The 13245-nt window shown below is 39.7% G+C and overlaps 2 protein-coding genes and 1 pseudogene across 3 annotated transcripts; 2 read left to right on the top strand and 1 right to left on the bottom strand.

Moving 5' to 3' along the window:
• Nucleotides 1–872: 872 nt before the first annotated feature.
• LOC137736912 (U-box domain-containing protein 19-like) lies at nt 873–3140 on the top strand. The gene has a single exon (XM_068476230.2). It carries the CDS (start codon nt 977–979, stop codon nt 2891–2893), a length of 1917 nt encoding a protein of 638 aa, XP_068332331.2. The 5' UTR covers nt 873–976; the 3' UTR covers nt 2894–3140.
• Nucleotides 3141–3149: 9 nt separating this feature from the next.
• LOC137736295 (putative receptor-like protein kinase At5g18500) lies at nt 3150–5037 on the bottom strand (annotated as a pseudogene).
• Nucleotides 5038–5848: 811 nt separating this feature from the next.
• Nucleotides 5849–11513, top strand: LOC137737330 (aldehyde dehydrogenase family 2 member B7, mitochondrial-like). Of its 2 annotated transcripts, XM_068476775.2 has the most exons (11): nt 5849–6358; nt 8446–8580; nt 8716–8858; nt 8960–9113; nt 9196–9425; nt 9723–9812; nt 10086–10259; nt 10346–10483; nt 10589–10726; nt 10831–10892; nt 10980–11513. In XM_068476775.2, the coding sequence occupies exons 1-11, from the start codon at nt 6292–6294 to the stop codon at nt 11251–11253; spliced, it is 1605 nt and encodes a 534-aa protein (XP_068332876.1). In that variant the 5' UTR covers nt 5849–6291; the 3' UTR covers nt 11254–11513. The 2 variants fall into 2 exon arrangements, with proteins under 2 accessions (XP_068332876.1, XP_088539261.1); XM_088683135.1 differs by lacking the exon at nt 8446–8580 and having other exon boundaries at nt 6161–6358.
• The last annotated feature ends 1732 nt before the right edge of the window (nt 11514–13245 follow it).

Here is a 13245-nt window from a genome sequence, read left to right as displayed (position 1 = left end):
CCAAGAAGGAAAGAAGGTTATGGAACACGATAATCCATTTGTAAGTTTACCAACCGATAAAAGGTTCACTCGGAAATTAGGGACACATAAAACATCCTTCAAAGTAACTGATGAATTTAAAGGAATAGTGCCGGTAAAAGTAATGGGAGCGGAAGCACCACTAGGCAAAGAAACAGGCGGCAAATGTGAAGGAGAACGATTAACCAAACATGAAGCGGAAGAAGTAATATGATCCGTAGCACCACTGTCAAGAATCCATTGACCATGATGAGAGGTGACAGGTAACAAACCTTGGGCAAAATCAGTAGTGAGCACGGCATTGGCCTGAGGATGGGTGGTGGTGTCACGTAGAGCAGCTAGAACACGGGAGTGCTGCTCGGCAGAGAGGTCAGGCATGGCAAGCTGCAACTTCTTGGATACAAGGACAAGATTCGGGTGGTCGGAATGATGAAGGGAAAAAACACCATCGGAAGAAGAAGAGTCAGCCATGGGAACGGCAGAGAAAGCTGCCGAAAAAAAAAAATTAGGGCTAGGGTTATAAACCTGCTTTGTATACCATGTAGAAAAAGGTATGTAGGCTAAAAAATATATTTGTTATTGATACGTGAATGTGGAAAAATGGAAGAGAATGTTTTTTTCTCATTATGTTTCTCTACAAGATTACAAAGATATATATACATGATACAAATGTGTAGGTAGGACAAGGTAACCGTCCTAGTGTGTAGGTAGGACAAGGTAGGACGGCTGTAGAGGACAAGGTAGCCGTCCTAGTGTGTAGGTAGGACAAGGTAAGACGGCTTGAAGGCTGTAGGACGGCTAGTGTGTAGGTATGACAAGGTAGGACGACTGTAAGACGGCTTGACGGCTTGACGGCTGTAGAACGGCTTATTCTTCCAATAATAATATTATATACAATTACACAAGGATTCCAACCATATTCCTTATTTGTCTAACATGCTCTTTCAAGCCGAAGTTCATGGCCAGCAACGCCAGAAACGCCCGGGAAATAATCCGACAAGTCGGAGTCGTACGGGTTTTTCTCGAAGAAGTCCGAGACGGGTCGTTGGGTCTTCCGGCCTCCGCGGTTCTGAGCTTGTCGGAGCTCCACTTGGCCTTCCAGAAAGTTCAGTTCTTGCTGGAAGACTTGGCCAGGGACGACGCCCGGGTATGGATGCTGATGAATTCGAGTCTCGTGGCGAGTCAATTCCGTGTCCTGAGTCGGGCCATGGGTACGGCTATCGATGTTCTCCCTCTCGGGTCGGTCAGCGCCGCCGTCGAGGTCAAGGAGCACGTGGAATTGGTGGCCAGGCAAGCGCGAAAGGCGGGGTATGAAGTCGACCCGGATGATATTCGGGTCGCGTCGGCGGTATGGTCCGTTTTGTCCGGGTTTCAGAAACGGGTCGTTCCGGGCGTGGGAGATTTGAAACGGGTTCTCGAGTTTCTCGGGATTAGGAAGTGGAGCAAGTGTGAGAAGCAAGTCAAGTTCTTGGATTCGGAAATTGTTCTCGAGAATTTGAGCGAGGAGAAGAGAGAGGTGGCCTTGTTGAGCAGCCTGAAGGGGTTGATGTGCTACTGTCGATGTGTGTTGTTCGATGTTGTCGATGGGGAACCGGGTCGAAGATCCGAGACCAAATGCGGCGGCGGCGAGGCGGTGGGTTGCTTCAATTTAGAAGATTTCCGGTGCCCGATTTCGCTGGAAATCATGGCTGATCCGGTGACGGTAGCAACAGGGCAGAGCTACGATCGGTGCTCGATTGCGAAATGGTTCAGAGCTGGCAATCTCATTTGTCCCAAGACAGGGGAGAAGCTCAAGAACACGGAAGTGGTGCCGAATTTGGCGCTGAAGAGGTTGATCCAGCAGCACTGTTTCGAAAATGGTGGTGCGTTTGCTGATTCGGGTCATCGAAATCGCGACATTGGGAGGGCTAGGCTTGCAGTTGCAGGGAGTTTGGCAGATGAGGTAGCCATGAAAATGGTGGCCGAGTTTCTTAATGGAAGGCTTGCGGTTGGGACAGTGGAAGAGCAGAACAAGGCTGCTTATGAAATCCGGCTTCTTACGAAAACAAGCATTTTTAACAGGTCTTGTTTGGTTGAAGCCGGTGTGGTTCCACATTTGTTGAAGCTGTTGTGTTCAGCTGATTCGGTGACTCAAGAGAACGCCGTTGCATCCTTGCTGAATATTTCGAAGTATTCGAAAAGCAAGGCCTTGATTGTCGAAAATGGGGGTCTGAATTTGATGGTAGATGTGTTGAAGAAAGGTCTCAAATCAGAGGCTCGTCAGCATGCTGCTGGCACATTGTTTTACCCCGCTTCGATCGAGGAGTACAGGAGATTGATCGGAGAAAATGCAGATGCCATACCGGCTTTGATGGCGCTGATCAAGGATGGGACTGATAAGGCCAAGAAAAACGCGTTGGTTGCGATTTTTGGGCTCCTCACACGCCCTGCAAATCATAGGAGGGTGATAGCAGCAGGAGTAGTTCCTCTGCTCGTTCATGTCTTAACATCATTTGATAGTGAAGCTCTCGTCATGCATGCTCTGGAAATTCTGTCAACTCTCGCAGAGAAAGCTGATGGATCGATTGCAATTTTGCATTGCAAAGCATTGGATTCGATTGTGGGGATCCTGAACTCCTCCATTCCAAGGGCAGGGAAGGAGTTCTGTGTATCTCTGTTGCTTGCTCTTTGCGTAAATGGCAGCGGAGATGTGGTTGCTCTTCTAGCGAAGAGCCCTTCGCTTATGGGATCTTTGTATTCCCAACTAAGCGAAGGCACATCCCGAGCAAGCAGAAAGGCCAGTTCTCTCATCAGGGTCCTGCATGAGTTCCATGAAAGGTCATCCGGCTCAATCTCTCCGGTTCTTCCACAAGAGCGATTCGTTCACGTTAGGTAACCCCGAATATTTGTGGGGTTACTTACATTATCCAGGGTCCTGTGTATATATCGTGTTATTTTAGTTTGATTTTCTGTCTGGTTTGGTTTCGTTATTGGCTCGGTTTTTTCAAAATGACTGTATGTATGATATGATCAGCTTCTATTTTTTTTCAATGAAGCTTTGTACAAAATCATTGTTATATTGCAATGTATTGTAATTCTTTTTCCATTTAAAATCACTAATAAATCATTCATGATTGTTTCAATGTACAAAACTATCTGCTCGAGTTTCTCCGATTTCCAGCCTTGATTGGTAGGGTAAAAGAAGCTGACTGTTTTCGGTTTGAGGTATCAAGTGCCCTTTCAAGTTTTGATACCACTTGCTCCATGCTTGACCTTTGCAGCGTTAGTCCTGTGCACGACAAAGCTAGGTTGAACACAAGGTCAAAAGCTTCTACCGAATACTCCCCGTTAAGTTTCGGATCTGCGAATTCTGTTACATCACCTCCTTTTGTGAGAGCCCTTGCCTGAAGGGCAAAGACACGGAACTTAAGAGGCCGAATCAGTGACTCGAAATAGTTTTGCCAATATGTGGGGAAAAAAGTATGAACTTTGTTACCATTTTACTAAGAGGCATTGGTTTGTTTGAGTTTAGATTGATAACCTGCGCCCTGAGATAAGTTGCAGAAGAACTATTCCAAAACTGTAGACATCTCCTGAAGCATTTACGCGGTGATTCTTTGGGTACTCAGGATCAACATAACCGAATGTGCCTCTCACTTCTGAGCTCACAAAAGACTGTCCCAAGTCCATAACTTCAGATAACCCGAAGTCTGACAGTATTGCTTGAAAGTTTTCATCAATGAGAATGTTTGTTGGCTGCCAGTTGGGAATGCGACAAGAAAAGAAGTCGGATGAAAAGAGTGGTAAACGAACAGCTACAGAGGTGGCGTAAAGAAAAAAGATACGTTCCTACCTTCATATCACGTTGAACAATGCAGCCTCCCGGATAAGTGTGCAGAAACCAAAGACTCCTAGCGCTGTCAACCGCAAGCTTAAGTCTCGTTCTCCATGGCAGATTTTTATCCATACCTGCAATCAGCTTTGATTGAATTGACTTTCCAAATGATGAAAACGCCAGAGAAAATCAACACGAATGGAAGTGGAAACTTACCCAATTGCCACTCCGAAAGGTTCCCATTTTGACACAGTTCATAGACAAGGAAATATTCTTCTACATCCTCACAAGAGCCAAGCAAAGCTACAAGGTTTGGATGTCTAACATCAGAAAGGCTCGTTACTTCGCGGATGAATGTCTCAACAGATCCATCGTTGATTATGTGCTTCACTGCAGCATGTTTCCCATTTGATAGTATGCCTTTGTATACCTTTCCTGGAAATATTATCAGATGGTATCAGAAAGGAAACTTCGGATTAACTACATAAAAACTACCCAAACAATATGGCTATTTTCGAGTTGCTCCTGAACTATTCAACATATTCAAACTCAGACCCGAACTTACGGATATCTATTTTTCGGAAGAGACAGCTGTCACATATAAATTTATCTGCAAACTTTTATACAAAACATATATATGTGTGTGTGTATGTATGTATCTATATATATATATATAGAGAGAGAGAGAGAGAGAGAGAGAGAGAGAGAGAGTGTTTGTGTGTCTGGAGTTATTTGAAGTTGGAAGAGTGCAAACAAGGCAAATGGCTGTGAGGTGATGCAGAAGAGAGGACGCTGGTGTATGTGAGATAGCTCTGTCGTGCCATGTACTATGCAGGCTAATCTAAACAAGATTAGCATTTTGTTAATCAAACAATTAGTTAAGAATCAATCAAACCACAATATTTTATTGATATAAATAACAAGTAATGCCGAATGTAGAAATCTTGAGAGCGATTTCTGAAGTTGGTTGTTAAGAAATAAGGGAATGACAAACCAATGGGACAAAACGCATGGTACAATTCTCCTGCTAATCAAGCTCACTGGAGGTCAAAATTTCATTTAAAAATAGTGGAAGACCGGTTGGAATGAGTATAATAAACTTAACCTAAGAATCGCGAAAATCTTGTGTAGGGACACCCAATCACGTTATTCGTAAGACAATTCTCCACAAAAATAATAACAGACCTTATGTATTTTGATCTCATTCGACCTCACACTGGTCTAACCCAATATGAGAGTTTCCCTAATCAGGGAGCTCTACGGCCCTACCTAAGATTTCCTTCTCCAAGACAGATGTTGCACTCAAGATCAAGATTCTTAACTTTAGTTCTAAAGGTACTCAAAGTCTCAATTTTCAAAATTGAGACTTTTGGTTGGTGTATGATCATATCTCTCTGGTTTGACAAGCGTACATTTATCACCCAAAGAATATCATTTAATAGCAGAAAGTTACTTTGTAAAAGTCGCAATTCCAAAACACACTATCTTCTAAGATCTGTTTGACTTGATGAAGATCACAAGTGTGACAATTTTTATGCCACACAAACGCCAGTGGTTATCAATTTGGACACCTAAACTTAGATAAGTCAATTCAGAGTGCCAAATGGGCACGTTCCTCCCAAGTTGGAGAGGTTTTTCAGTGTGTCAGAATACATGGTAGAATAACACATATTATACAATTTAAGAGATAAGTTGAAAAGAATTTTTTTTTTATAACTATATAATAACATGTGATATTCTATCATATATTCCGGCCACAATGATAATTCTCACTTCAAATCGACTTTCTTGCCATCATTAGTTTGTGAGGATTCTAGGGATCTTAACATTCTCACCGTTCAGCTAGTCGTGCGGTCAGTTTTCGTTAGATAATGTTTGTATGTAATTTTAAATAAAAATTTCAAAATGATTTATGACTACACAATGACGGATAAGAAGTGAAAGAGAATATCTAGAATCCTCACAAAGAGGATTTCTAGGATCTTCATAAAGAGAATCTGGATGAGATCCAAATCCAAGAAACAAAAACATGAAGATTTTACATGCTTTCATTTTTCATTTAAATTGATTTTTCAATATGCTCGAAATACTACATATATATATACGGTCTGACGTATTATTTTATGTTCGGATCAAATTGAAAATCTCTCGTGTGTGTGGTGGGTTGACCATAATTCACGACCCAATCAGTAATAACAATTCAATAATACAATAATATTACACAATAAAGTTTGCAACCTTGAATATGCAGCAGCAGAAGAAACGCCTATCTTTGTGGAATTCCTGTTGATACGCATTTGATTTTGTATAATTATATATTTTGAAGCCTCTCTCTCTCTCTCTCTCTCTCTCTCTCTCTCATATTATATGTATCACACTTTTGGAGTTGCACTTTGAAGCCCGTCACCTGTCACCTTGAGAGAGCAAGAGATCAGTGGTGGTGCTGCAAACTATCAATCATGGCGACTCGGAGGGTCGGCTCGCTTTTGAATCGTTCCTTCACTTCTGCTTCTATGTTTTCCAAAGGTAATCAATCTACTAACCCAATTCCCCAATTCCAACGCCTTTTCGATCTGTTGTGTTTTTTTTATTGTTTATATTCTGCTACCTGGATCATATGGCCGACGGGTCTGATCGGTTTGTGATCTGCATTTTGTAATATCGTGCATTAGCTGCCATGTTTGTTTGGTTGGTGAGAAAAATGAAGGATGAAGAACTAAATATTGAATCTTTTTCGAAATTTTCAGAACTTGGGTGTAGAAATTTTGCAAAATACACAAAACCCTTGTTGAATTTGATAATCATAAACTGTATTTCTTGAATTCTTGAGTTTTCCTCAGTTGACATCGACATTTGAATAAAAAATAATTTCTGCACATTTTTTTCTTTCTACATAACTTGTTTAGTTTCGTCATTTGATTTTTCCGGAGAAGAAAAAAAGTGTGTGAAATCAGCTCCCTTTATTTTTTTCTTTTTCTTTGTTTGAATAAACAAAATTTGGATTTCCATCAGATGGATTAAGTTGAATTTTGGAGACTTAGGGCTGGTTTGGTATTGCTGTGCTTTAAAAAAAAGCTGCTTCTGCTGTGCTGTAAGAATAAGCAGCTGTGAAATAAAGTAGCAGAGTGTTTGGTAAACTTTTTTGTAAAAGTGCTTTTGAAAAAAAAAAAACCAGTATTAAAGTGTTTGGTAAACTTTTATGTAAAACAGATGTGAAAAAAAAGCCGGTTTTTCAAAGCTAGGTTTTGCAGCTTCTTGTTTTTGGCTTTTTTTCATCCAAAACTGTGAAAAAAAACTGAAGCTGAGTGTTTACCAAACACAAAAACAGCTCCCAGCTTTTTTTTATAGCAGCTTTTTTCAGAATCACCTCAATACCAAACCAGGTCTTAGACGCATGCGTTTTTGTATATCTGATCTTTTTGGTGCAAGTGGCCCTGAAACCGACCCAACCACTGGCTTATTCTTTCCTGGCTGATGTATGCCTGCGGAAAGGGATCCTCTCCGTATCCCTTCTATCAAATTCATCAAGTCAAAGAATTCGAGCTCTTGAAATTTGATCAAACGATTAAAGTTATTATAACTTTTAAAAGAGCTCTTGTTTTTAGCCATTTAATCAAATTTCAAGAACCTATATTCTTTTAATTTGATGGATTTGATGGAAGAGATCTGAAGATAATCCTTTTACGTATGCCTACTATCCCTATTTCTGACTTTTAGCTTTTCTTATAGGACAAAGATTGTCTGCCCTTTCACTCTCGGTGCCCTCCCGTGTCCTTCTATTTTGTATGATCACGATTAAGTTATGTTAATATTTTATATTACTTTTTTATAGAAATAATAAGATAAAAATAAATAATAATATAAAATATTAACATAACGTGATTGCAGAAACAAACGGAAGAACTCCAGGCAATCCTTGTCCTTTCTTATTCGTCAAGCTCAACGGTGGCTTTTGGCCTTTTCTCAATCACTCACTGTATCTTTCTATGATATAGAAATAAAATCTTTTCCGAATCTGTGTGTCTCGAAACGATAATCTTAGGGATTCAAGTCATTCATTTTAAATTTTACTATTTTTATTAGTCATTTTACTAGCTCATCCTAAGGTTCGAATCTCTTATTTTCTCTCTTTAACAATCCGAATCTTTAAATTCTTAGACTCCAAACATAAAAATTAAAAAGAATCTCGACTCAATCATTTATGTTCCCAACTGGCCAACTTTCATTTTTTAGGAGAAATAGCCCTTCTATTTAACGAGCAATATGTCACATTAGTCATGATTATCTCAAAAGATGTTCCTACCAAATTATCATGTCATTTGTCACACTATTTGGTGATTAAATATGTTACTTAAGTGTACATGAGTTTGATTTATTGGTCAAAGCACAATGTGTCCGTTTATTTGCATTTAAGTTGAAGTCTCCATACTTCGTAAATTAGAGTAGTTTAAAATATCACCTCAATATAGAGATGTTAATAATCATAAATGTCTATCTTCCTGTATTTTTCTTTAATTTTGGTATTGTTGGTATTTTCTGACTGGATATTTGACATTAGTAGTTTTACACCGTTTATATTTTTTACTCAATTGACTTGATTTTATTTTAACCAGGGAGGTCATCTTCTGTGGTTAGAGGAATTGGTAAATATAGCACCGATGCTTCCATTGAGTCACCAATCTCTCCATCCGTCAAAGTAAATTATACTCAGCTTCTAATTAATGGACAATTTGTAGATTCTGCATCAGGTGATCTTTCTTTTCCTTCACGAGTTGTCTAACAGTTTGTGTTTCTCAGCATTGTGTCAAGCATTCATGTTGTTGTAATTTAACTTCAATTTAGCATTTTCTGGTTCTTCGTGTGACGCTTGGATTTGGTCTCAGGGAAAACTTTTCCCACATTGGACCCCCGGACTGGGGAAGTGATTGCTCATGTCGCTGAAGGCGATGCTGAAGATGTAAACCGCGCAGTTTCTGCTGCCCGCAAGGCCTTTGATGAAGGACCGTGGCCTAAGATGACAGCTTATGTAACTACTCATTTTACTTGTTCTATGATAGTATATGGTTATGTGAATTGTTTCAAGTTCAGTGCTTTGTTCAAATTTTCTAATAGAACATCTTTTTGCAGGAAAGATCACGAGTCCTTTTCCGCTTTGCTGATTTGATTGAAAAGCACAATGATGAAATTGCAGCCCTTGAGACTTGGGATAATGGGAAGCCATTTGAACAGGCTGCTAAAATTGAAGTACCAATGTTAGCTCGGTTTTTTCGTTACTATGCTGGTATGGACCTTTTTACACAACTACACCTTATGCTTTATGGGGTTTGAACAAAATTTATGATCTGATCTTGGATATACCACAGGATTTGCGGACAAGATTCATGGTCTCACAGTTCCAGCCGATGGAGAGTATCATGTGCAAACCTTGCATGAACCTATCGGTGTTGCAGGTCAGATTATACCATGGAATTTCCCTCTTCTCATGTTTGCTTGGAAGGTTGCGCCTGCTTTAGCATGCGGCAACACCATTGTTCTGAAGTCCGCAGAGCAGACACCGTTGTCTGCTCTATATGCAGCAAACCTGTTGCAAGAGGTACTTCACGAATCAAAATTTTCTGCATTACCCTTTTTGATAAGTTCACTTTCCCATGCGTTTGCTTCAATGTGGTCTCATTTGCTTCAATGGTGTCTCAAGTCCAGTTGAAATTTTTAGAGATAATCCGCCTTTCCGTGCTTACTGTGGTGCTTTACCTTTCATTCTGATTTGACGGATTTTAACAATTTTCTGTTTTGAGTTGAACCTGCGAGTGGATTATGTGAATGAGCTTTCACATTGATCTTTCAATTACTAATACTGATTGATTTTCCTTTTGGTTTTTTTTTTTCACAGGCCGGACTTCCTCCGGGTGTTTTGAATGTGGTTAGTGGTTTTGGTCCAACTGCTGGTGCATCTCTTGCCAGCCATATGGACGTTGATAAGGTAATGTATAATTAATGTAAGCTTCTTTCTTGTAATTAGCCATCTTATGTAAGTTCATAAGAACTGAGAATTTCTCAAATATTTATTGTATCCACAATAACATATTTTGCTCAAGCATAACTTCTCCAAATTCATGATGAACAAATGTTGCTAAAGGCTGCAACGAATTCGAGTAATAGTAATGCGTCTGCTAGTGTTCCAGTTTGCAACTTTGCATCAATTTGTTATCTGATTGCAATGTTCGTGCTAAAATTACCGTTCATCCCTCCACAGGTTGCGTTTACTGGATCAACTGATACCGGTAAAAAAATACTTGAATTGGCTGCCAAAAGCAATCTTAAGACCGTAACTTTGGAGCTTGGTGGGAAATCCCCGTTCATTGTATGTGAGGATGCTGATGTAGATAAGGCTGTTGAGATGGCACATTTCGCTCTATTCTTTAATCAGGTATCTAAGCATTGTCTTCGAAAAAAAGTTTGATTCTAAGAGGCAAAGAAATCCATTTGCTGATTACATGACACCTCTGTTTGTAGGGTCAATGCTGCTGCGCTGGTTCTCGTACTTTTGTACATGAAAAAGTATATGACGAGTTCTTAGAGAAAGCAAAAGCCCGTGCTGAGAGGCGCCTTGTTGGAGACCCGTTCAAAGGGGGCATTGAGCAAGGTCCTCAGGTAAAACAAGTGACACCTCTATTGATCTCTGACCATTAAACATACTGCTGTCGAATGTTGTTTACACAGCCTCACCTGCATTTCCGGTTTTGTATTCTAAATCAGATCGATTCAGACCAATTTGAGAAGATCCTGAAGTACATAGATTACGGTGTTAAAGCTGGGGCTAAACTGGAAACCGGAGGAGAGAGGGTTGGCACAAAGGGTTTCTATATTAAGCCCACCGTATTCTCAGATGTTCAGGTACCAATTTACGTTGCAGATCATAAAAACCATAATATTTATTGAGAAGCCGAAACATGATTATATATTTATATTGATCTAAACATTGCTATCCCGTGGAGTAGGATGACATGCGAATAGCTCGCGAAGAGATATTTGGTCCGGTGCAGACCATCTTGAAGTACAAGTAAGCAATAAAATCCTCTTTCTCTATGCCTGCTGTGATTACAGCGTCCGGCGCTTCCATTGGAACTAACGATATGGCTGATTGCAGGGATCTTAATGAGGTGATACAAAGGGCAAATAACTCTCGCTATGGACTTGCTGCAGGGGTCTTTACACAAAACATAGACACTGCGAACACATTGACTCGCGCATTGCGCGTCGGTAGTGTATTTATAAACTGCTTCGATGTCTTTGATGCCTCTATTCCTTTCGGAGGGTACAAGATGAGTGGAATCGGAAGAGAGAAGGGCATTTATGGTCTTTCCAATTACTTGCAAGTCAAGGCTGTTGTCACCCCCCTGAAGAATCCTGCATGGCTATGAACTTCATAAGCTTTTTTTGTCGTTGCCAAAAATAAATGGAGAACTGCATCAAAATAAGTGGCTGTGATGTCATGATGGCATTAGGGTGGTGATGATGATGGTGATAAAAACTTTTGCTTCTTTGTGACGAACTCTAGAAATGTTTCTGTTGAATTAATTGTTGGTTAAGTGGTTGGTCTACTGGCAAATCAACTTCCCATGGTTTGTTGATTCATCATTTTCTCCTTTTCAAATCACAAATCACGGCTCAGTTTACATGATTATTGTGTCTTACTCTCTCTGTCATTAATAGTATGTTAATTAGTTGTTTTGATAATTATGATACGTTGATCTAACCATGTGCCAACTAAATCCAAAACCTTTTAGCGTCTACAAGGCCAATTAAACTCAAAGCTTAAATCATTTGTTCAATCCATTTATTTTCATATTAGCCTCACCGTAAAGTTTAAAAAATTAAGGTAAGACTTTCTGTTGAGATTCTTGAGGTTGGAACCCCATTTGACAATGTTTTGGGCCTCACTACTATATTTTTCACTTATTTTTTTTAATTTTTGGGCTTAAATATTCTACGAAATATACACTTGTTGCTCAATAAATCGTAAATCCACTTCCAAATACATTATAAAGATTTCCTTAAGTGTTCATGGAAAGTATTTTGGGAAAATAAAAAATTTGTATTTTTTTTTACAAAAAATCGTGGGTTTTAACACTCATTGTTTTCAGTCAATTTTGCAAATTCGTATATAAATCACCGTTCAATCTATTTATTTACACCTTTGCCTCACTGTGAAATTTTGAAAATTAAGTTGAGACTTTCCATTGACATTCTTGAGTGTAGATGTCACATCCCGATCCGGGGTCCACCGCATCCCGGGCCCGCTCCACCACCATAGCATGATATTTTCCGCTTTGGGCTCCGACTACGCCCTCCCGGTTTTGTTTCTAGGAACTCACACGAGAACTTCCCAGTGGGTCACCCATCATGGGAGTGCTCTCACGTGCTACTCGCTTAACTTCGGAGTTCCCATGGAACCCGAAGCCAGTGAGCTCCCAAAAAGCCTCGTGCTAGGTAGGGATGAGAATATACATATAAGGCTTACAGGATCCACTGCCTTAGGCGATGTGGGATGTTACAGTAGAACCCCATTTGACAATGCTTTGGGCCACATTACTATATTTTTTACCTTTTTTTTTTTAGTTTTCGGATTAAATATTCTACTAAATATACATTTGTTGCTTAATAAACCGTAAAACTGCTTTCAAATTCGTTAAAAATTTAACTTAATGCTCATGAAAAATATTTTGCGAAAATGAAATTTTTGCATTTACGACAAAAATGTGGATTGACACTCATGATTTTTAGTCGATTTTACAAATTCGTAAATAAATCAATGCTCTCGAAAAATATTTCGCAAAAATAAAAAATTTGAACTTTTAACAAACAAACGTGGGAGCTAGGCACGCATGCCGAATGAGGCAGATTTTGCGCATGTAGAACGAGGCGAACTTGGATGCAGGAAAAGTGAAGCGGGCTTCATGCACACAAAACGAGGCGAGCTCCTATCACACAAAAAAGCTGGCTCCATTCACACAAAACGAGTCAGACTCTGCTCATAAAAAATGTGGCAGCTTCTAGCATGCAAAACGAGGCGGGATCCATCGCACAAGCAGAGGTCGGCTCGGCGCACAAAAAATGCGGCACCCAAAATGGGGCTGCTCAGCACACGAAAAACAAGGATATAAATATAAATCTAAATCTAAAGTTATTTGAATCTAAATAAAGAAATGTAAGAAGAAAAAAAATTCAATGAAAAAAAAAAAAAAATTGAAAATGATATGGTCGTTAGTTTTCTACCGATTGTCCACAAGATCTGTCACTCTAAAGGTAGCGATTTTTCTAGTAAAAATCGCTAGTTTCATACCGATCCCTCCTTTTCATTTTTTTTTTTTAATTTCAACGCTACATTGAGGCACATTCAATAATGGAATTGT

The sequence above is a fragment of the Pyrus communis genome, chromosome 13 (assembly GCF_041283825.1).
Source record: "Pyrus communis isolate YQ-2024b chromosome 13, ASM4128382v1, whole genome shotgun sequence".
Lineage (NCBI taxonomy): Eukaryota > Viridiplantae > Streptophyta > Magnoliopsida > Rosales > Rosaceae > Pyrus > Pyrus communis.
The sequence above is the reverse complement of the archived record's forward strand: the minus strand, read 5'-3'. Positions and strand labels throughout refer to the sequence as shown.